The 25,333-nt window shown below is 46.9% G+C and overlaps 1 protein-coding gene across 1 annotated transcript; it reads left to right on the forward strand.

The window, feature by feature from the left end:
• The first annotated feature begins 454 nt into the window (after window positions 1–454).
• ARPC5L (actin related protein 2/3 complex subunit 5 like) lies at window positions 455–24,552 on the forward strand. Its single transcript, XM_069748480.1, has 4 exons — window positions 455–802; window positions 14,017–14,089; window positions 16,160–16,336; window positions 23,159–24,552. The coding sequence occupies exons 1-4, from the start codon at window positions 657–659 to the stop codon at window positions 23,219–23,221; spliced, it is 459 nt and encodes a 152-aa protein (XP_069604581.1). The 5' UTR covers window positions 455–656; the 3' UTR covers window positions 23,222–24,552.
• The last annotated feature ends 781 nt before the right edge of the window (window positions 24,553–25,333 follow it).

Consider the following 25,333-nt stretch of genomic DNA (forward strand, 5'->3'; position numbering starts at 1 on the left):
TATGGAGTCGCCTGTCGAGCAGTCGGTCGCTTCATTTAACAGATTGGCTTCTGTGTAAACCTGAAATGGTTAAAAACTGCTCAAAACCGTGAACACGGAGCACGTGGCCTTCCACTACCAATGACTAGGGCCATGGTTTGAGCGTTTTTTTGTGTTGCGTTTTCCACGCAATCCTCCCCCCCCCCTCAAAAAATAAAAAAAAGCTGTCGGATAGCCACAGGCGGACAGAAAAAAACGCCGCCATAAACGCTTCATGAATTTTTTTCTCAGGCCCCAAAATAATGAATTTGTACAGATCAGTGACAGATAATCAAGTGTTTTATTTCGCGTTTTCCACAGAACAAGTCCTGACCCCTGTGGATACCGGGCCGCAGTTGCTAAGCAACAAGCAGGCGCCATGTTGCTCCCTCCGTTCCTCCCCTCCGTCCCTCCCTCCGTGAGGTCGCTGATGAGCTTCCGCTTCCTTTTCACTCTCCGCCCGCCGGAGCCACCGGAAGCGGAGGGAGCCGGGCGGAAAGGAACGGGAAGCCCGTGACAGTAACCAGCGCCGCCTCCTCCCTCCCGGTCGCCCCCGCCATCATTGTGTGCAGTCCCCCGGGTCACCCCCAGAGTGCCGGGACCCCCGCGCGGCCTGTCACACCCCCACCCTGCCCGCCATGGCCAAGAACACACTGTCGTCGCGTTTCCGCAGGGTGGATATCGATGAGTACGACGAGAACAAGTTCGTGGACGACCAACTGCAGGAGGAGCCGGCGGAGCCCCAGGGGCCGGACGAGTGCGAGGTGGACGGGCTCATCAGGCAATATCCTGCGCTGCCGCCGGCAGGTCCGGGAGTGGGGACAGCGGCCATTCATTCTCCGCGGTGCCTCGGCTGCCTGCTACTGGGGGGCTGGCGGAGACCCCTGAGGCACAACTTCTGCCACTGAGAAAGGGCCATTTACATCTTTGGGATTTTCTCTTGACAGAAAGCTCTGCGCTGTGCTAAAGGGGCCGGCGGTGGTCCGGTGTCATAACGGCAGGTAATGGGCATGGAGATGATTTCAGGACCCGGTGCCCATGATATTGTATATGGGGGCAGTAGGAAAGATGGCATCTAATGATCGGCAGCGGGTTCATGTGGCGAGCCCCCGGACCTATTAATGATGCAGAATGCCCCCATAGATATGAGTGCGATTGGGACATATCTGCGCTGTACTAAAGGGGTTAATGTCTCCAGCACCATAGTAACCGCCGTGGTGGACTCTGGAGCCATAGTAACCGCCGTGGTGGACTCTGGAGCCATAGTAACCAGCAGCGGTGGTCTCTGGAGCCATAGTAACCAGCAGCGGTGGTCTCTGGAGCCATAGTAACCAGCAGCGGTGGTCTCTGGAGCCGCTGTAGTAGTCAGCAGCGGTGGTCTCTGGAGCCGCAGTGGCCGGCAGCGGTGGTCTCTGGAGCCGCTGTAGTAGTCAGCAGCGGTGGTCTCTGGAGCCGCAGTGGCCGGCAGCGGTGGTCTCTGGAGCCGCAGTGGCCGGCAGCGGTGGTCTCTGGAGCTGCTGTAGTAGTCAGCAGCGGTGGTCTCTGGAGCCGCAGTGGCCGGCAGCGGTGGTCTCTGGAGCTGCTGTAGTAGTCAGCAGCGGTGATCTCTGGAGCTGCTGTAGTAGTCAGCAGCGGTGGTCTCTGGAGCCACAGTAGCTGTCAGCGGTGGTCTCTGGAGCTGCTGTAGTAGTCAGCAGCGGTGGTCTCTGGAGCCGCAGTGGCCGGCAGCGGTGGTCTCTGGAGCTGCTGTAGTAGTCAGCAGCGGTGATCTCTGGAGCTGCTGTAGTAGTCAGCAGCGGTGGTCTCTGGAGCCGCAGTGGCCGGCAGCGGTGGTCTCTGGAGCTGCTGTAGTAGTCAGCAGCGGTGATCTCTGGAGCCGCAGTGGCCGGCAGCGGTGGTCTCTGGAGCCGCAGTGGCCGGCAGCGGTGGTCTCTGGAGCCGCAGTGGCCAGCAGTGGTGGTCTCTGGAGCCGCAGTGGCCGGCAGCGGTGGTCTCTGGAGCCGCTGTAGTAGTCAGCAGCGGTGGTCTCTGGAGCCGCTGTAGTAGTCAGCAGCGGTGGTCTCTGGAGCCGCAGTGGCCGGCAGCGGTGGTCTCTGGAGCCGCTGTAGTCGGCAGCGGTGGTCTCTGGAGCCGCAGTGGCCGTCGGTGGTCTCTGGAGCCGCAGTGGTCGGCAGCGGTGGTCCCAGAATGTCACCAATGTCCACTTTTTTAGTTGGTGTTAATTTTGACTTTCTTAGAAATGTCAGTATCTTAAGATTTCAGCCGCTAATGTCCACGGTATTGTATTTAGGGGCAAGGACGATACTAAGGTCACAATGTGTCAGAGTAATGAGTCACTGTGGTCCAGTGGCAGACCCCCAGGTCTGTGGGGGTGTTAGGTTGTACGTTGCAGAGGATTTGCCCCATAGATATTAGTGACTAAGGGATTCCTATGTAGCCTTATATACAGGGGAAAAAAATAAAATAAATATATATATATATATATATATATATATATATATATATATATATATATATATTTTATTTATTTATATTTTACATATTACTTGTGCTTGGGGCTAAGCATTATTTTTGTTTGTCTTAAACAGCTCATGGGCTCAATTTTCTATTGCTGGCTGAAGACTGAGTTAACTGAGAATCTGTCAGTGAGCTCACTATGATGTTCTGACTGGAAGTTTGTAACTTTTTTTCTTGGCTCTTGTCAGCTGATTTATGACCAAATAAAATTCATGTCTTGATTTTGCAATGAGTGAAAAAAAGTAAATCTGCAGCAGAGAGACGCAGCGCTCTCTAAGGGCTGGAATACAGTCTTTTTTGTGATCTAGTAAAAAAAACAAAAAAAAAACCTGCCTGTCTGTTTCCGGTGCCCCACTTCTGTTTTGCCTCGAGAACGTGCTGTAAGATCATGTATAATGTATATTTAGGTCTCGCTGCTTTCATCGTTCTCATTTTCTTTCTCCCTCACAGCAGAAGTGTCTGTTGTGGAACCTCAGATCCCAGCAAGTTGTATGCATGTACGCTGTAATCCCCATGACCGGTCCAGTAAGCGTGATACTTGGTGTTGGGTGTGATACGTTGTTTGCTTTTAGAACACGTTGATAAATAAATTGGTTTATTATTACCATAAATATTTATAAAGCTTTTCCTGTGACATCCAGCAGCGTTTATGCAGCTCAGCTTCATCCTCTTCCTCCAAAGTGATCTTTTTTTTTTTTTACTTCTCCCCTCCCCCCCTCACTTACACCAACCAATATGTCTGCAGTATGGCTCCTAAACTACCGTAGTTGTCCCCCCTCACTTTCCCAGAAACTTTTGTTACCACTAGAGCACCTGTCGCCCACCTCTACGCAATGTCTGTGCAGATTTTCTTTTTGTATTTGCGTGCGTGTGAAAAAAATATTAAAAGGGATTTTCCAGTTTTGAAAAAAGAACGGTCCCCCTGGTTCCAGTTTCTATATTTTTATTCACCTTCCCCCGGTCCACCGCTGCACACATCCATTGTCTGTTATTGTCTGCAGCGTCAATGGCACATCGACAGCTCTGCAGCCAATCAATAGGCACTGCAGCAATGATGTCAATTACAGGCATCTGGAGTAGTGGTGAAGAATCAGCAATGGACCTGGGGAGGGTGAACGAACATATAATATTTAAATATATATATATATATATTATATATTTGTTCACCCTCCCCAGGTCCATTGCTGATTCTTCACAAAAAAAAATTATATAAAATATATATTTACTATATATATATATATATATATATATATATATATATATATATATATATATATATATATATATTTTTTTTGTAAACCAATTGCAGCTGGTGGGACAGGGGTTTTCCGAAATCAGAATCCCCTCTTTACAATTTTGTTCCCCTGGCTGCCTCTGTTTTACACAGCAGATTTCTCTCTGGACAGAAGATTTGCTTCTTATCAACTCCATAAGAACTCAGTGTCCCCAAAGCAGTTGCAAAACTACAACTCCCATTGTGTCCAGACAGGAGGTGTAATCGAAAAATCGATTGTCTGCAGCAGAGGATTTCCAGACTGCCATGTTTTGAAGGTGCACACGTTACACGGGTGTGCCGCTGAATGGCCGTCTTTGTAACTCCCTGGCATGGGAGTGACGACTTCTGTAATGAAGGGCTCTCGCCCACCACACCCTGATTATGTTTGACTTTGAATGAGTTGTAAAAAAAAAAAAAAAATCCTATCTGGTGTAGTAAGGAGCGTTGAATTCCTCCCCACATCCAGAGGAGGCGTTAGTCACACAGGTAGCTTGGCTTTACTGATGCCCTGAGACTGGCACGACCATGTCTGGGCCTACGATTTACAGACGCGACCATCATAGGTTTATTGTGCCTGCTGCTTGTGGCCTGTGACATTGTATCTTTGCCTAGTAACTTTTCACACATATTGTTGTGTATCTAGCTCCTACATTGGTAGTAGGTGGCACGTGGTGGAGCAGGATTTTCCTGTCCGGGAAATTACAGCGGGGCAGCACTTAGTTAAAAAAAAAAAGGTTGTGATCATGTTCCTCTAAGGGCTCGTTGGTTTCACAGATAACACTCATATCTGTGATATTCTATGGGGCCGTGCATATGTCTGATTTTATTTCTTGATCAAAATCGGCAATGCAAGCCTTTGGGTCTGCGGAAAATATCAGACTGCACTCTGATGCCATCCAAGTGTGATCCGATATTCACGGACTGACAGAATGGAGAAGGAAGAGAAACTTTTTTTTTTTTTTTTTCTTCTCTCCACCTCTAAGAAAAACTGATGCCGTTCTGATCATGCGCCTCGTAACCGATGGAGAGAAAATAATTGTGCGACCCAGGACCCTAGACTAAGAGTCGGTGTTCACACTTGAAATATGGCAGCGTGCCGTGTGGACGCAATCAGTGTTGTTGTTAATGTAACACTGAAGATTTTCCACCCGCAAATCCTAATGGACAATCAGTGTAGCCGCTCCATGCGGTCACACCACTAATGTTTTGCCTGACGGATCAGCGTAAAGTTGTGTTCACAGAGGTTTTATTACATGGGTTCTGCTCCAAAACACACTGCAAATACTTTGAATAAACTTCCTATTGATTCCAATGGGGAAAACTTGCCGAAAGTGTGTTTTTATAATTTTATCCTAGCGTTGAGCAAAAAAAAAAAGAGGAACATATCAATTAAGATGGGGAGAAAAAATCGAAGGCTCCAAATTTGTCCGCTAAGTCAATGGAAGCATGAAAAAGACATTTCTATGTTGACGTTGATGGGAGGCCGGCTGCATTTTCCCCAATCTTCTGGAAGCTGTGACTGCACAGGGGTAAGAACGTCAGGACTAGTATCAATGAGAAACCCAACATTTAGGCAGAAGCCGGACCCTCGCCAGTTGGCACCTGATCACTGGTTGCCTTGCAGACCCCTAGTAAGCATCCTGCACCTACGCTGGCCTGGCTCCGACGCCCTCCTTATAATTCAGGCCTGGCTTCTATAATGTTGTGTGCGGGGGGGATCACTGTGTGATAAGTGAAGCTGCTGATCTGTGTGTGCCGGAGTCTGCTCTTATACACACAAGTTGACTTTGTGCTGCCGGTTTGTACAGTTCGGCCCCCCGCTCTCCTTTTCCTTTACGTTCTCGTGTAGTGAATCATTACCCGAGCTCTCGCCGGCCTCTGGTTTATACATGCCTGCCGCTACGTCACATCCAACATTTCTACCAAATTCCCTATTTTAGAAATGCAGCGTCCCCAGCACTAAATATAGGATTGTGACTGGGGGACATCTGTATTCCTGGGGGAAGCATTAAGCCTGCGCTGCCTGTCGTGGATTGTGAGCTCACAGGCAGAGGGTCCGCGCCTGTCACGGATTGTGAGCTCACAGGCAGAGGGTCTGTGCCTGTCGTGGATTGTGAGCTCGCAGGCAGAGGGTCCACGCCTGTCACGGATTGTGAGCTCACAGGCAGAGGGTCCGCGCCTGTCACGGATTGTGAGCTCACAGGCAGAGGGTCTGTGCCTGTCGCGGATTGTGAGCTCGCAGGCAGAGGGTCTGCTCCTGTCGCGGATTGTGAGCTCACAGGCAGAGGGTCCGTGCCTGTCGCAGATTGTGAGCTCACAGGCAGAGGGTCTGCACCTGTCGCGGATTGTGAGCTCACGGGCAGAGGGTCCTCGACTGTAGTGGATTGTGAGCTCACAGGCAGAGGGTCTGCTCCTGTCGCAGATTGTGAGCTCGCAGGCAGAGGGTCTGCGCCTGTCGCGGATTGTGAGCTCGCAGGCAGAGGGTCCTCGACTGTAGTGGATTGTGAGCTCGCAGGCAGAGGGTCTGCTCCTGTCGCAGATTGTGAGCTTGCAGGCAGAGGGTCCTCGACTGTAGTGGATTGTGAGCTCACAGGCAGAGGGTCTGCTCCTGTCGCAGATTGTGAGCTCGCAGGCAGAGGGTCTGCGCCTGTCGCGGATTGTGAGCTCGCAGGCAGAGGGTCCTCGACTGTAGTGGATTGTGAGCTCACAGGCAGAGGGTCTGCTCCTGTCGCAGATTGTGAGCTCGCAGGCAGAGGGTCTGCGCCTGTTGCGGATTGTGAGCTCGCAGGCAGAGGGTCCTCGACTGTAGTGGATTGTGAGCTCGCAGGCAGAGGGTCTGCTCCTGTCGCAGATTGTGAGCTTGCAGGCAGAGGGTCCTCAACTGTAGTGGATTGTGAGCTCGCAGGCAGAGGGTCTGCTCCTGTCGCAGATTGTGAGCTCGCAGGCAGAGGGTCCTCGACTGTAGTGGATTGTGAGCTTGGAGGCAGAGGGTCCGCGTTAACACTTTGCTGCAATCCATAACCCTGACTTGACATACTGGAAGAATTGGGGAGGCATGAAGGAATAGGATTGACAATAAAACCCTGCATTTGTTTTATGTACCCCAATATTGCCAGCAGGGCAAGTGAGAGCAATAAGTCATCTGTATATTGGACGGGCATCCTGGGTTTATTACAGTGAGTGCTGAACTTTGTAGTCCTTTTTTGATCTGATTGTAGAAGGGTCCTCTGTTTCCCCTACTAAAGACCCCTGACTTCAGACGTCTGTGTACGGACTGGCCATTGATCTGAACTCGGCCTATGACGCTGCCAAATTTGAGTCAGGAGACCGTGGTGAGTTGCTGTCTGTGCCTGGACTGATACAGACGACTGAATTCGGCCTTAGTTAGCCTCTCTAAAGGCCCCATTGGATCGGGTGGATTAAAAACAAGAAAGTTTGCTGTATATTTTATTGCTTGCTGCTTAAATACGTGCAGCGCTTACAAGCTCTATTCTATAGAGGTTGTAAGTGCTGCTCTGAAGTTCACTGGAGCCAGCTTCTGTACGGTTCGGGCAGGCGGTGGGCTGATGCCTGAGGTCCACAGAACTTTAAAAAGTATGACCTAAAAAAGGGAGATCCAAAAATAACATAAATGAAAGAAATAATATAATGTCACCCAGATGGAAGTTTAAATAAACAACAAAAAAACGAACACCCCGTTATACTGATTTCCTCTGTGGTGGTGCTTAGCGTCAGGTTTGTGCGCAGATATCACTGGGGTTCCCAGCGGGGGGCGAATTATCCCCTTTAAACCTTTTCTCGAGCTTCACAATGACTAATAATGGACTTTGCAGGGCTCACAATATTCTGTCACCGGTGTGAATTCGCGTGGAGGCCACATAGTAGATTCGGACGTCTTGTTCTCCGTGTGATTGGGCCGATACATGAAGGCGTTTCTGTGCCTGTTCCCCTTCTATAAACGGCCGTCGTTCTGTATTTTCACTTTCCGACCTGAATGAGGACGGCTCGTGCGGCCGCTGTGTGAATGAAGCCTTGTGGTTAATCAGTGGTTGGAATTTTCCCCAGCGTCACAATGGTGAGGCTGTCACTGCAGAGCTTATGTTTCTTTTTGATTATATAGATGGCGGTACACAGCTGTGTATATCAGGCCGCTGCCGTATAAGGTGAGGAATAAGTGTAGAGGTCACAGTTTTAGGTTAGAAATATGGCAGAATCCAGGAAATGTTCTTTCTTGCGCCAAACCTTTCACATATTGTAATGAGGACTTGATTACGGAGAGAAACATCACTATTGGGCACAATGTAGTGATATTTCATGGCTTCCTTCACACTGGTGGGGTGTCTAATCTGAACTTGGTGGAATTCCTTGCTTGAGTGGTGTGCCTCGTCGCCCCCTTTGCCTCGTCGCCCCCTTTGCCTCGTCGCCCCCTTTGCCTCGCCGCCCCCTTTGCCTCGCTGCCCCCCTTTGCCTCGCCGCCCCCTTTATCGTGCCTTGCCCATTTCCGTTGTTGCTTATTTCTTTCCTTGTGTGTTATTTCTGATTGACATGTCAAATATGGTGCTCCCAGAAATTTCTTTAGTTATTTGCAAAATTAAGTTATCATCTTCAACAGGATCGGTGAGAATTGTGATGAGATCAGTGGCGGGTTGAGTGCTAGTACGCCCAATTATTCCAAAATTGGGGCTCAAAATTGCCTTATCGGACCAGAGCCGTGGCCGGCCGCTCATGCACCTTACAGCTTCTTTCATTGTCTATGGGACTGTTGAAGATAGCAGCGTACAGCATTATGCAGGTCGGACGGCCACCAATGCCTTATCCTCTCTCCTGTGTATATGCGGTAACTTTTAATGTTGAAAATAACCCCGCTAGTCCTGTTTGAGGATTGAATACATGTATGGTGGCCGTGCACCATCACTGCATGGAGCGGGCTCAGGAGCTGAGCACGCGCCATGTAATGTGGGTGCCGTCTGTGTTACACAGCTGAGTGATGCGATTGGAGCGAGCTGATCACATCAGTTTATTCTCCGAGATGGCACTGTCAATCATAAAAAGTCTCCATCACTCTGGAGCCCAATCGCACCTTTGGAGTGATTTTGTGGGGTGCTAATGGCTTGCCATGGCAGCCGAGGGCCTTCGTGCCTGCCATGGTATTACTGGGTTGCATAGGAAGCCAGTAATGTTACAATACACATTACTACTTCAGTATTGCAGTGTATTATAGAGGTGATCAGGAGATTGCAAAGTTCAAGTCTCTCAAGGGGACTGCAAATTAAAATAATAAAATATTAAAAAATATGTTTTAATGTATAAAAAAATATAAGTTTAATTCGCCCTCCTATTTCCCCAGACCTATATAGCAAAATGGAGAAAAATAAAAAAATGTTCGTATTGGGTATTGCTGCTTGAGTAATTGTCCAAACTAATAAAAAAAAAAAAAAAAAAGGAAAAGTGGAAAAAGAAATCGAGAATGCAAAAATGACTTTGCCAAGTTCTTAAGGGGTTAATATGTTAAATCATCCCCATTATTTTTTTAAATCAATATTCTTAGTATCATTCAGTACTCTATTACTGGGAAAGTGTTAGGGGTTTTATTCTTCCTACATTGGATTATCTGGGGTCGCTCTGTATTTATAAGTATGAATGTTCCGAATGATTAGGAAGCCGCGTGCGAAACATTCGGTGTGTGTGAATGTTATTCAGTATTATTCAGGTCTTAATAGGATTTAGTAAGAACAGAGGTGAAAGGATTTGTGTAGACACAGTGCGCCCTGCACTGCAGCTCTCGCCTCCTCTCTACCAGCGGGAAGTCCCAGCACAATTGTAATCAATAATACGCCGGCCCGCTGCAGGTCGCCATACCGCCTCTATTCAAGGAGAAACCCCACTGCTCAGCAGCACATTGTGCACCGAGAGCTTGATGTGTCAGTAGAAAATCACCTGTTCTGTAAATCATTTTTTTTATATTTATAGAAAAAAAAATATATTATAAATCATAAATCTTGCAATTTTAGACTCTTACTTCCAGTGTTATCAGATGTGTATAGAGGCATCATCAGTCATTGTACAGGAGGAGGAGGTGAGCTGTGACATCACCTATTGTGGATGGTGCATCCTGTTATGTACTGTATATAGAGGTGTTATCAGTCATTGTACAGGAGGAGGAGGTGAGCTGTGACATCACATATTGTGAATGGTGGATCCTGTGTTATCCACTGTATATAGAGGTGTTATCAGTCATTGTACAGGAAGAGGAGGTGAGCTGTGACATCACATATTGTGAATGGTGGATCCTGTGATATCTATTGTATATAGAGGTGTTATCAGTCATTGTACAGGAGGAGGAGGTGAGCTGTGACATCACATATTGTGAATGGTGGATCCTGTGATATCTATTGTATATAGAGGTGTTATCAGTCATTGTACAGGAGGAGGAGGTGAGCTGTGACATGACCTATTGTGAATGGTGCATCCTGTTATCTACTGTATATAGAGGTGTAATCAGTCATTGTACAGGAGGAGGAGGTGAGCTGTGACATGACCTATTGTGAATGGTGCATCCTGTAAGGGTACCGTCACACAGTGGCATTTTGATCGCTACGACGGCACGATTCGTGACATTCCAGCGATATACTTACAATCTCGCTGTGTCTGACACGCTCCTGCGATCAGGGACCCCGCTGAGAATCGTACGTCGTAGCAGATCGTTTGAACTTTCTTTCGTCGTCTAGTGTCCCGCTGTGGCGGCATGATCGCATGGTGTAACAAAGGTGTGCACGATATTGTATACGATGTGCGCATAGTAACCAACAGCTTCTACATCACAAACACGTCGTGAAATTATCGCTCCAGCGTCGTGCATTGCGAAGTGTGACCGCAGTCTACGACGCTGGAGCGATATTGGAGCGATGCTGGAGCGTCACGGATCGTGCCGTCGTAGCGACCAAAGTGCCACTGTGAGACGGTACCTTTATCTACTGTATATAGAGGTGTTATCAGTCATTGTACAGGAGGAGGAGGAGGTGAGCTGTGGCATCACTTATTGTGAATAGTGGCTCCTGTGTTATCTACTGTATATAGAGGTATCAGTCATTGTACAGGAGGAGGAGGTGAGCTGTGACATGACCTATTGTGAATGGTGCATCCTGTTATCTACTGTATATAGAGGTGTTATCAAGTCATTGTACAGGAGGAGGAGGTGAGCTGTGATATCACCTATTGTGAATGGTGGATGCTGTGTTCTGTATACCTGATAGATATTTGTTTTGAATATCTGTAAGAACATAATACCTTTGGCATTGATTACAGCAGGTAATGTTCCCTTTATCTCCCGATCCTCATACATTTCTGCAGTGACACAGGTTATAGTATCTTTCCCACTACTTGTGCTCCACCAGCGGGGTGTAATGATGGATAATGACTGACACATTTCCCGAGCGCTGCGTCATTGTTTATCCTATGAACAGGTTTTTCCTGTTTTATAAAATCTTCAAAATGATCGTCAGTTTTCCAGTACCCCAGTGTAAGAAGAAGACGTGTACGCCGGTAATGTGGGATTTTCCCATACATTGTGTACTTTTAGGCTATGTGCACACGTTGCAGATTATTTGCGGTTTTTTAGCATTTTTGCGCTATAAAAACGCTATAAAACCGCAAATAATCTGCATACATTAGGCATCCCATCATTTATAATGGAATCCGCACATGATGTGCGTTTTTCCGCACTAAAAACGCATTGCGGAAAAATAATGAACATGTTCATTAATTTTGCGTTTTTTTCCGCGGATTTCCCACTGTCTAATGCATTGGGAAATGTCCGGGAAAAAAACGCGCAAAAAAACGCATGCGGATTTCTTGCGGAAATCTCGCAGAAATGTCCGGATTTCCACAGGAATTTTCTGCATGAATTCCTGAACGTGTGCACATAGCCTTAGGGTTATTGAAAAAATCAGAAAATACGTTATTGTTTATCTTGTGCTGTTCCTTTCTTACAGTCCCAGGCTGCGTTTACAATTAAACTGGCTTCAGAGCTGGAATCACAGTACTTCTACAAAGCATACCCTGATAAATTATATTTTTGGAAGCACTTTAGGCACTGTTGGAACATTATTGGAGGCCCGGGAAGCTGTTAATGTGTCTCACAACATGCCAGCAGTTTTCAAGGACTAGGAGCAGAATTGTGAATGCAGCTCTGGATTACTGTACATTGCAGGCTGTAATCCGGGGTCTGTGCAAGACAAGTAACTTTACGTATATGGCGGTCCTGTGACCTCTGTGTTAGTGGATTGGGGGGGGGAAATTATGCTTTATTAAGTTTACTATGGGATTGACAACCGTTGCCAGTATTGGCCCCCGTGTCTGACGCAGACGTGGGACACAGGACCCCGTTCTTGTGATCGGCTTGAGTCCAAGTGGTCAGACCCTTCTCACCTATCCTGTGTACTACCTCTTTAAAGGGCTCTCCCAAGTGGTCCCCAAAGAGCAGCAATCATGTAAAAATGATATAATACTCACCCTCTTCGGGTCCAGCGCTGGCTCTCTGGCTTGACTGTGTATTTGGCATCACAACTACAGCTTGCATCACCGCTGCAGCCAATCACTGATCTTGTTGTTTACATCATCAGAAATGCTGAGTACTGTGATTGGCTGCAGCACTGATGTGCGTGGTCTGTCGGAGAGTCGGCACTGGACCTGGGAAGGGTGAGTATTTGGTTTTATTTTACGTGACTGTTGTTGTTTGGCCCCCTCCCCCCCTTTTTTTTTTTTTTTTTTTTTAAGGTGGACACTGCCTTTTATTTTAGAAAAATTCTAGTTTTAAAGATAATCCCGGATATATAAATATGAATCATTTATCAACTAGATAACTGTCTATGATCGCTGGAGGTCTGGTTTCCGTCCTCTGAGAATGGAGCAGTAGTGGGCATGTGCGACCACTACTCCTACAACGGTGGTCGCACATGCTCATTACCTTCATTCTTGTACTCCTAACGGTCAGCCCCCCGATCCCGCGAATAGGTGATATGGGATAGGTGATATGGGACCAGTTTTTTTAATACTTACATAGATCATATCAATGACGGTTAACCCTTTAATATCCAGAAAGAGGAAAGATTGATTTCTCCCCCCCATTAAATCATTTCGAGTGAAACCTGCCCGATTACAAGAAACGTGTCGGATGGTGATAGATGCGTAGAACCTGGACTCCAGACATGGCACATGGATAGGAACTGTGCCATTCTTGCCCAGAGGTCCATTGGTGTTTTTCGGCATCGGCGGGAGAACGGGTGAAGAGGCGGCCATGTGTGATCATATAATTAATAGACTGTTAGATCTGTTTGTAGCATTGTCCTGATATGCAGTACTTGACGTTTTTTTGACCCGGCTTTGTTCACACGTTGCTTTTTTGCAGTGTTTTCTTTTCTTTTTTTTAATGCAAATTAAATGCTGAGATTTCACAAATCTCCTGCACACACTTGTTTTTTTTCCATACTGAATTGAAATATTGTAGCATCAAGTTCTTCAGTGTCTTTTCGCACTGTAGACAGTAAATTTCAAAGAACGCAGTAATGCATTTTTGCTCCTTTTTTTTTGGGGGGGGGGGGGTGATTAAAGGGGTTGTCCACTACTAGGATGAATGTTTGCCCCTGTTAAAATAAAAACACTTATGCTGCCCTCCTGTTACGGCATAGTTACAGCGGTGGCGGCACTTGCATCACGTGAGCTGTGCGCCCAATCAGTGGTGGCGTCACTGTCCCCGCCTTCGGGCGCATAAGTAATCAAAAAGTAGTGACCGCTGCGGAGAGAGAGGAAGCGGCGTTGATTGGCCACAGTGATTGCGTGACATATTGTCACGTGATCCCCGGGGAGAGCCAGTGTCGGCATCCCTGGAATGGCGCTGACACCAGAGGCGAGTATTGGGGATGGCGCTCAATGTATGCCACCACTGTATGGGTGTATAGCGCTGTACATGGCACATAGGGTCTGATAGTAAAGAAAAAAAAAAAAGTTATTCTTTATCATAGTTAAAGGTTTGTAAGCACACAGCGGCTCTTGTGAGGCTGAATAATCCGTTTTTTGCTTTTGTTGTGTGAATGGATCCCCTATACCTTATGTGCCAAGGCTGAGTGAGTATTTCTCCATGTCTTCCCTGCCCCGGTCATCTGTGGCTTCCATTTCTTTACGGTATCCTCCTTAACAGTCTTCCGTACAGGGGACCTGCTCCGCGCCTTCCACGCTGCCTTCCGGAACTCTGCAGTCAACTCCAAAAACCAAATAGTAAAGGTGAGTCCGCCGCTCCAACCCGGAGCCAGCCATCATTCTCCGGGAGATGGCGGGATGGAATATTCATGGGGCTGGCCGGATATCTCCCATTTATCTAAACACAGCGTTTATCATGTATAAGACAATGAAGGTCCTACACGTACGCTGCCTCGCCATTCACACAGGGAACATGGGGGTCCCAGCAACTGAAACCCCACCAATCAATCATACGTTTGTCACCGATCCTGTGATTAGGTGATGACTGCTGTTCATGAGGAAGATCCAGATGGGTTTTACCTGTACGTAAGATTGTATCCAAAATTAAAGGGATTGTCTTTTTTTTTTTTTTTTTAATTGAAGCTTGGCTATTCTATAATGAAAGGTTATCCTGTGTTATTCTAATGTTTTCTATTTTTTAAGGGATCCTGCACACAGGATTAGGACCCCAAACCATCACCCTTGTAGTAACTAACTGGTTCGCAATGCTGATGGTCTGTATTGTGGCATAGTTACATGGCTGTAATGAGTCAAGGAGGTAGTCACACTGTCCCCTCCTCCTCATGACTTGATTTTTAGTTCTATAGCTCTAACATATTCCGCAGCGCTTTAGTTTTGCACACATTATCATCACTGTCCCCATTGGGGCTCACAATCTACATTCCCTATCAGTATGTGAAGGACCCACGTAAACACGGGGAGAACATACAAACTCCTCGCAGATGTTATATTGGGTGGAAGATGAACCTGGGACCCCAGTGCTGCAGAGCGACAGTACTAACCACTGAGCCACCGTGCTTGCATTCATGGATTTTCATTTTAGGAGCAGACAAAGCATTCATCCAAAAATGGCTTCACTGCATAACGGATGCAAGCAGAAGGACCCCACTGATCACTAAGGGGTCTGCCTGGATGGGGAAAAATTAAAGCATGCAGAACGCTCCCCTTTCCCAACCACCTCAGTTCTAAAAACAACAGACACATAATGTAACCCAGAAGGACCCCATAATAATCAGTGGGGTTTTTGGACATGAATTCTTTATCTGTTCCTTGAACGGAATCTCTGAACACGTGTGGGCCCGTCACTGGGTCTGCTATTGAGCCTGTCCAATGTGATTCCAGTGGGGAATGGCTACCTCAACTGACAGCCAGGTTTAGCAAAAAATATGTCCTTTTTTAATCTATTTATTTTTGTTCTCAAATTTTAAAGGGGTTATCCAGTGAAAAGTTACCGCTTATCTACAGGACTCCGCTAGGAACTGCTCTGATGGATAGACTATCCCCGTCCTAGTGTAGCGGCAGCACGCGTGCCTAATCGGGGCTCCTCATGTTCCCTATATTGCTGGTGAGCGCTGGGCTCTGCTTTTTTTGGCAGTCCCATAGAGAATGACTGGAGCAGCCGTCAGGCGTCTGACCTATTCCAATAGGGATAAAAGTGCCGCTTTCTGCTGATCAGTGAAGGTCCCAGTGGTCGGACCTCCACCGATCAATAAGATTTGGACAATCTTGAAGATGGATGATGATTTTTCACGGATAGCCTCTCCAAGGACATTGCCCATTCTTGTGCCAGTCTAACAAGATGGACCATGCCGTAAAGAAGCGCAAACTGAGTCCATTTAAACAGTTTTTTTTCAGGGATTCAGACAGAACATCCAACACAAGGGCCCAAAGCGCAGTGTGAGTGGCCTCTTACAAGAATCCAGGCAGGTTGGGAGAATCTATCCGTTCCGGGGAGGGTCCTTTCTAATCTTTATTGCCACGTTTTTACATTCAGTAGTAAAGATTAGAAGAGAGAGATTCTTTCACCCTGTTGTAGCCAACCAGGGCATCTGGGCAGACGGCTGAGCCCGTAGACTGTGCACAAGCCTCTGGGTGTTTTACAGCCCTTTCTGAGATTCGTACACCGTTCTCGTAAGGGGCTGGATGATACCCAATTGTCGAATGTATAAACTCATTTCCAGGAGGAACAATGGGGGAACGGCACAATTCGAGAGTATAGAGGAACTTGCAGGTTTTCCAGGCAGGGAATGTTGTACGATGATTTCTTCTTGTTCCTGCCTCTGTGATGACGCTCTCACCACTTTCTGACCGCAGGAACGTACCCAGGCAATAGTACTGAAGGTCCTGACATCTTTTAAAAGCAACGAGATTGAGCAAGCGGTAAAAACACTGGATCGCAACGGGATCGACCTGCTAATGAAATATATCTACAAGGGGTTTGAAAAGCCCACAGAGAACAGCAGTGCTATATTGCTACAGTGGCACGAAAAGGTAGGAGTGATAAAAGTGCATGACGAACGAGCGACTGTCCATCCCCATCCATCACTGGTACAGACCATGCGGTGACCATAACTGGGAAGAACCGTGAAGACTGACTGTGTTTCTACATGGTCCTGCAGTGTGGTTTTCCATTGAGACTTCAACATGGAGGTCAGGGGGCAAATCCTCTGTGGTAATATTGGCTCCTACGATATAGACCATACTAGTCATGTAGCAGAAGATGTCAGGGGGTCATATCACATATATGTGGAAGAAGCTGGGCAATTAAACGCAAAAGCACTCGGCAAACCTCGAGATTCTTAGAACACGTTTTGATCAAAGTGTATGAGCCCACCTGTCAATGGTGAGAACATAATGTACTTGCACCTTATTATTATTTATTCATATAGCACCATTAATTCCATGGTGCTGTTCATGAGACGGGGTTACATCAAAATACAAATATCACTTAAAACAAACAAAACTAACAATGACTGACTGGTACAGAGGGAAGAGGACCCTGCCCTTGCGGGCTTACATTCTACAGGATTATGGGGAAGGACACAGTAGTTCGGGGGATGCAGGAGCTCCGTTGGTGTTGAGATGGCCGTGTGGTCATTGCAGATTGTAAGCTTTTTTGAAGAGATGGGTTTTACAGGTTCCGTTTGAAGGATCCAAATGTGGATAACCGGATGTGTTGGGGCACAGAATTCCAGAGTATGGGGGATATTCGGGAGAAGTCTTGGAGGCGATTGAGTGAGGAGCAAATAAGCGTGGAGGAGAGAAGGAGGTCTTGGGAGGACCAGAGATTACGTGAGGGAAGATAATGAGAGATTAGTTTGGAAATATTCGGAGGAGAAAGGTTATGGATGGCTTTCTAGGTCAGTGTTAGTAGTTTAAACTGGATACGCTGGGAAATTGGGAGCCAATGAAGAGATTTGCAAAGAGGGAAGCAGGAGTGTAGCAAGGAGAGAGATTAGTCGGGCAGCAGAGTTAAGGACGGATTGGAGAGGTGCAAGAGTGTTAGAAGGTAGGCCACAGAGGAGGATGTTGCAATAATCGAGGCGGGAGATGATTAGGACATGCACAAGCATTATGGTAGAGTGAGGGTTGAGGAAAGGACGGATTCTGGAAATATTTTTGAGCTGGAGGTGACAGGAGGTGGCGAAAGCTTGGATGTGCGGTTTGAAGGACAGGACTCTGGTCAAGGGTTACTCCGAGGCAGCGGTTTACCGGGACAGGGGAAAGTGTGAATTCATTTATTTTGATAGATAGATCAGGTAGGGAAGGTGTGCGAGATGGAGGAAAGATATTTAGTTCAGATTTGTCCACATTGAGCTTGAGGAAACGAGAGGAGGAGGAGGATATGGCTGATAGACACTCTGGGATTCTGGAGAGCAGAGAGGTAGATCTGAGTGTCATCGGCATATAGATGGTACTGGAAGCCATAGGACCTTATGAGTTGTCCCAGGCCGAGTGTATAGATTAAGAAGAGTAAGGGTCCTAGGACAGAGCCTTGAGGGACACCAACAGAGAGGGGGCGAGATGAAGAGGTAGTGTGGGAGTGGGAAACGCTAAATGTGCGGTTGGAAAAGTATTAGGAGATCCAGGATAGGGCGAGGTCTTTGACACCAAAGGAAGAGAGGATCTATAGTAGGAGGTAGTGATCAACTGTGTCGAAGGCAGAGGACAGGTCTAGGAGGAGGAGTATAGAGAATTGTCTGTTAGCTTTGGCTGTAAGTCGTTCGTAAGTTTGGTCAGTCTCAGTGGAATGGTGGGGACGGAAGCCAGATTGTAGGTTGTCGAAGAGCGAGTTAGATGCAAAGTGAGAGGAACGTTCAGCATGGACGTGCTGCTCATGGAGTTTGGTAGCAAATGGGAGCAAAGATATGGGTCGATAGCTGAACATAGCGCTTCGGTCAAAGGAAGGCTTTTTGAGGATAGATGTGATTGTGGCATGTTTGAAAGCAGTGGGGAAGGTAGCAAAAGTTAGTGATAGATATGTGGCAAAGTCCGGGGCAGTGGGGGGCGGAGGAGGGAGTTAAGTGTTGAATAACGGTTTGTGGTTGTAGGACACTGAAGATACGAGGGTTGTGAAGTAGGCCTGTTTAGCAGAGGTGAGAGCTGATTTGAATGTGTGTTGCTTGTTTGAGTGCAGTGAAATAATCTTGCGAATGCGTTTTCTTCCAACACCACTCTCCAATTCTGGATACTTACCAAAGCTTTTTAGTGATGTTATTGTGCCAGGGTTGCCTATTGATTCGTCACACTCTGCTATGCATGACAGGGGCGACCATGTCAATAGCTGATGCGAGAGTGGCATTGTAGAAGGCAGTGTCTGTGTCGTGGAGTGAGGATATAGAGGACAGTGGTAGGATAGAGTCAGAGAGTGTGTGGGTGTCTAGGTGTGCGAGGTTTCTGTGGGGGTGTGCATGTTGCTGGACATGGGTGACAGGTGTCGAGGACAGTGATGAGAAAGTGAGTAGATGGTGGTCAGATAGAGGGAGAGGGGAGGTTGTGAAATTAGATAGGGAGCAGAACCGGGTGAAGACCAGGTCTAATTTGTGTCAGTCTGTGTGGGAAGGCTTCGGAGGAGGACCACTGAGTAAGTCCAATAGATGAAGTAAGGGACTGGACAAGCACCTGCGTATTCTTTTACTGCTATAAGTAGTATTGTCTGGATTTTCTTCATTATGCATCATGAGCTGTGGCTGCCTCCCAGGTCCATGTGCGCCATGTTTCCAACATGGCTGTACCTTATTCTTCTCGACTTACTTGGCGCACCGAGTTTAGTCTGTATAGGACCAAACCCGAAGAGAGGCAGATGGTCCCACACACTTCCATCAGTATGTGCGTGATTTCACTGGTAGGAATATTGGATTTCATGCATCCAATATTTGCAGAGTGCCGTAACATATCGTTTGTATTAGAGATCAGCGGTTCGATTTGTGGGACCCTTGTCCAGCGTCCAGGTCAGTGTTATCAGGTGGCTAGACTTTCCATCGTCCCCGACTCGGCTTCTGATTTGTCAGGGCTGGCGCAAGGTCATCCATTCGACATGCCACACAAATGACGCCATGCCAGCCCGGGATGTAATTACAACCACACTGGTCATACCATTGGTTTTGTTATCTATTCCACAATGAAGACATGCCAACTACCCACGTGACCACTGCAGCCAATCCATAACCTTCTGTAATGATGGTATCACAGTCAGTATATGACATCTGAGGCCTTGGCTCCAGCAGTCACCTGGGTAGACGGCACTTGTCTGCTACAGGAAAGTAAGTGGAGACCGGTGGGGAACATCAAAGTGGTGGCACTGAATTAGTAGGGGGAATTATCACAGAAAAGAGCCATTATTTTAACTATAAAGATTATTTCACACACGTCACCCATGTGAAGAGGTCTGACCGGGAAATGTCCCCCCAAACCGGTGTTGCTGATCAGTTAAATCAGTGGTAGAGTTGGTGCAAATTGATTTTCACGACCCGGTCCATCTGCCACGTCGGTAAACTGGCTGCTGGACGGGAGCCCTGAGAACCCCATGGGCAGCTCTTCTTATAAGCCAGCCGGTGATGTTACATGTGCGACGCTACCAGGCCGGCTAATCAGAAGAAGAGCCGCTTATGCCATCAGGCACGAGGTGGTTCTCGGCTCCCGTCCAGAGGCCACAGATTACGGACTAGGCTGATACTGAGTTTTGCAAATCGTTTCGAACCACAGGTAATCAGTAGGTGTTCATAGATGAGCTGCTGATTATTAGAGATTTATTTATTTTATTTTTACTTTTGGCAACTTTAGGTATAGATTGCACCATATAAATTGTGCTTGATGTGTAATGTATGCATGATCCTCAGGGCTCGGAGGCTCGCTTACTGTTAGTCAAAGCTCCCTGTGTATTCAGCTTATTGCTGTTTTACATCCTCACCTGCAATCATTTTTCAGTAAAAGGTAGAATGCAATAGCGACAGTTCCTAGAAATATCTTGTTCCTCTACTGCTATCATCTTATGTGATTGTCATAATGCTGCTTAAATGAAGCTGGCATCTCAAAGGCGTCCCTCTCCTGCTTTCTCTAAGTATAGCGCATTGATATAACATAGTGAGGTCTCTAAGATCCTGTAAGTGCCAGCTTGTGGAGGGTTTCCATGTACACACAGCTCCGCTACGACAACAGTACACATACATACACACTGCTCAGCTATGACAACTGTACACATACATACACACTGCTCAGCTACGACAACAGTGCACACAGAAATACACTGCTCAGCTACGACAACAGTGCACACACGTACACACTGCTCAGCTACGACAGCAGTGCACACAGAAATACACTGCTCAGCTACGACAACAGTGCACATACACACATCTCACCAACGACAACAGTACACACAGCTCAGCTACGACAACAGTGCACACACATATACACTGCTCAGCTACGACAACAGTGCACACAGAAATACACTGCTCAGCTACGACAACAGTACACATACACACATCTCACCTATGACAACAGTACCCACAGCTCAGCTGCAACAACAGTACACATACACACAGCTCAGCTACGACAACAGTACACATACACACAGCTCAGCTACGACAACAGTGCACACACATACACACAGCTCCGCTACGACAACAGTACACACAGATACACACAGCTCCGCTACGACAACAGTACACACAGCTCAGCTACGACAACAGTGCACACATACACAGCTCCGCTACGACAACAGTACACACAGATACACAGCTCCGCTACGACAACAGTACACACAGCTCAGCTACGACAACAGTGCACACATACACAGCTCAGCTACGACAACAGTGCACACATACACAGCTCAGCTACGACAACAGTACACATACACACAGCTCAGCTACGACAACAGTGCACACACATACACACAGCTCCGCTACGACAACAGTACACACAGATACACACAGCTCCGCTACGACAACAGTACACACAGCTCAGCTACGACAACAGTGCACACATACACACAGCTCCGCTACGACAACAGTACACACAGATACACACAGCTCCGCTACGACAACAGTACACACACAGCTCAGCTACGACAACAGTACACACACACAGCTACGACAACAGTACACACACACAGCTCAGCTACGACAACAGTACACACACAGCTCAGCTACGACAACAGTACACACACACAGCTCAGCTACGACAACAGTGCACACATACACACAGCTCAGCTACGACAACAGTACACACAAATACACACAGCTCCGCTACGATAACCGTACACACTCACATACACACAGCTCAGCTACGACAACAATACACACATACACACAGCTCCGCTATGACAACAGTACACACAGCTCAGCTACGACAACAGTGCACACATACACACAGCTCCGCTACGACAACAGTACACACAGCTCAGCTACGACAACAGTACACACACAGCTCAGCTACGACAACAGTACACACACAGCTCAGCTACGACAACAGTACACACACACAGCTCAGCTACGACAACAGTACACACACACAGCTCAGCTACGACAACAGTACACACACACAGCTCAGCTACGACAACAGTACACACACACAGCTCAGCTACGACAACAGTACACACACAGCTCAGCTACGACAACAGTACACACACACAGCTCAGCTACGACAACAGTACACACACACAGCTCAGCTACTACAACAGTACACACACACAGCTCAGCTACGACAACAGTACACACACACAGCTCAGCTACGACAACAGTACACACACAGCTCAGCTACGACAACAGTACACACACACAGCTCAGCTACGACAACAGTACACACACACAGCTCAGCTACGACAACAGTACACACACACAGCTCAGCTACGACAACAGTACACACACACAGCTCAGCTACGACAACAGTACACACACACAGCTCAGCTACGACAACAGTACACACACACACAGCTCAGCTACGACAATAGTACACACACACAGCTCAGCTACGACAACAGTACACACACACACAGCTCAGCTACGACAACAGTACACACACAGCTCAGCTACGACAACAGTACACACACACAGCTCAGCTACTACAACAGTACACACACACAGCTCAGCTACGACAACAGTACACACACACAGCTCAGCTACGACAACAGTACACACACACAGCTCAGCTACGACAACAGTACACACACAGCTCAGCTACGACAACAGTACACACACACAGCTCAGCTACGACAACAGTACACACACACAGCTCAGCTACGACAACAGTACACACACACAGCTCAGCTACGACAACAGTACACACACAGCTCAGCTACGACAACAGTACACACACACAGCTCAGCTACGACAACAGTACACACACACAGCTCAGCTACGACAACAGTACACACACACAGCTCAGCTACGACAACAGTACACACACACAGCTCAGCTACGACAACAGTACACACACACACACAGCTCAGCTACGACAACAGTACACACACATACACACTTCTCAGCCACGACTATGGCTCTGACACTTGCCTGTGTGACCTGCTCCTCGTCTCCGCTGCCTAATCACTGGTACACTCTATATAGAGACTGAAGAGCCGTTCCTGCCAGGACCTTAAGGTCACATGAGAATGTCAGGAGACCAAAAGTTCCTGATGCGATCCTCAATCTTTACATAGACCGAACAGTGGACTAGGGATCCATGGCTCCCTGCTCCACCATTCTATTCAGGACTGTTCTGCTGCATCTGGGACAGTTGGGAGGTATGGGATACGAGTTTATCAACGTGTCTTACCGTCTGCCAGTGATGTAACAGGGTCTTTCTTTTCTTCCCGCACAGGCATTAGTAATAGGAGGCCTTGGCTCCATAGTCCGAGTTCTGACCTCACGGAAAACTGTGTAAAAGACTGTATCAGCTGAATGGAGACGTTTATGTTCCGGGGCTCCAGCGCAGTGAAGGAAGAGTGGATGCAGAGGCCCATCAGTCTGCAGAGTCCTATATATTAAACTGTTTTGGAAAATTCAATTGGGAATGCTTCTTATTACTGACTGTGGACGAGACATGAATGTATGTTTGTTTAATGGGGTATATTTTGTTCCAAGCACCAGTCCTCCGTAGCAAGGCAATGTAAACTGACAAAGATGAGGAATTTTCTTAAGATGGGCGAGCAGCGAAATTGACTAAAACAAGCCAAGAGACACCTCCAAATCTGACCAAGCCAAGAGGCTCCGCTCACGTAGCGAGGCTGCGCCAAAGTCCCAAATTCTGTGCCCTTCTCACTCGCCAGCTAGAATTCCCAAAATAAAAAAAAAACCGCCAGCGAGATTAGCATCAGACCCGATTCTTTGGGGTCCCAGGACTGGTGGCTTTTTATTTGTTAACTTGTACATACAGGATTTTAGGAGTTCCTTGAGTTCGGTCTTACTTGAAATGACAGCTTTAACCCTTTCCTCTGCCCCAGAGGCTGTGGCGGCACGGCGGCGTTTCTTCCACGGGAGGAGATGCCAGCTACTGTGGCACAGAAAGGGTCAAAGCCTCGTAGTGATTGGGGGAAATAAAAATTAAAAAAAAAAAAGCAAAAAAATGTGTTTTGTGATGTTTCTAAATTAAACCTGCAGTATCGCTGGGGGCGCCCTGGTATTCTTTGTCCCGACGAAGGGTGTTTTGGAGAAAGAGGACCGCTCTCCTGCAGTGCCCACTGCTCTACTGATACCTGTAAACTATTAAACCTACAGCTTCCATGAGTGAAGTGATGGAAAGACTTTTGTTTTATCTTTTGTGTTAATTGGTTGATACTTTGTATTTCTTTTTTTTGCCTTTAGAAGCAACATTGCATGATTCACCCTTGAATATTTATTTTGTTTTACCCAGTAACATACATGGTCCTGGGCAGAATTGTCCTGCTGCAGGCAATGTGCTGAGTTTGGGAGCCGGCAGTGGCGGCGGCTCATCCGGTAGGTTGTTCTGAGCCATTTCACCTACATCTAACGACCCTTCCCGTAGAACATGCAATGTTGCTCTTACTGTAGCAGGGGCTTAGGCTTTGGGATATTCCTGAAGAGCAGTGCTGTCTAGTTTGTGATGTGGCCCCCAGTGGGGTCCACAGGCTGCATTGGGGCCAACACCATCCATTAGACACACCTGCTTCATACAAAACTGAATGTGGGTTTATTGTCCCAAGAAGGATTATCTGTAAAGTGCCTGCTACATCAATAAATCTCTTGGATCACTGATTGCAAATGGTTTTGTTTGTAGACAGATCGAATTATTATTTTTTGTTTTCCTTTGCCGTCGCCTCGTCTGGGCACTGTGGTTTTACTTTTAATAAATCTGTTCATCTCATAGCTTAAAAAAAAATATGTATGTGTGTATATATTAAATATATAAAAAATATATAAAATATATATTACATATTATATATTAAATATGATATTTATTTTTTATTTTACTCAATTCCACAGCGCTTTACAAACATTATTTACCGGTAAATATAATATATATCTGTCGTCTGCAAGGTGTTCTGTATGTTTTAATGTACTGGTATAACTTTCAGAAATTCTGTATGTTCTAATGGGGGTAGTTTAGTCATATGCAGGGTCGGACTGGCCCAACGGAGAACAGGAGAATCCCCCGGTGGGCCGCCATGCAGGAATAGGCTCTCCGCTCCATCTATATGAGAAGTAGTGGGCACAATACATGTTTCACTATGTACAGACAAGGGGCGTCATCTCAACAGTTATAATAATAAATGGGGTAGTTTTATTAAATATATTATAGGCTCCCATTGAGAACACAAATTTTTAGCATGTGTATGGTCATCTATTATGCAACCACATCTACATTGATGCTATATACTCATAATGTTTGTTTGGGTTTTTTTTTTTACTGAAGACCTTGAACCAATTTTCTAGAATTGGTGCAGTAAAAAAAAAAAAAGTTTCCCTGATGAGTATTTGGTGCATTTTTGATTCTCAGGTTACTTGTTTTGAGTTGTTTTTTTTTTTTTTTTAAAAA

This window comes from Ranitomeya imitator, chromosome 2, assembly GCF_032444005.1.
Source record: "Ranitomeya imitator isolate aRanImi1 chromosome 2, aRanImi1.pri, whole genome shotgun sequence".
Classification (NCBI taxonomy): domain Eukaryota; kingdom Metazoa; phylum Chordata; class Amphibia; order Anura; family Dendrobatidae; genus Ranitomeya; species Ranitomeya imitator.

Coding starts and splice junctions, on each gene's coding strand:
- ARPC5L (XM_069748480.1), top strand. CDS start 657: ATGGCCAAGAACACACTGTCGTCGCGTTTCCGCAGGGTGGATATCGAT. Junction 803..14,016: donor GTGGACGGGCTCATCAGGCA/ATATCCTGCGCT, acceptor AGTCTTCCGTAC/AGGGGACCTGCTCCGCGCCT. Junction 16,337..23,158: donor TGCTACAGTGGCACGAAAAG/GTAGGAGTGATA, acceptor CTTCCCGCACAG/GCATTAGTAATAGGAGGCCT.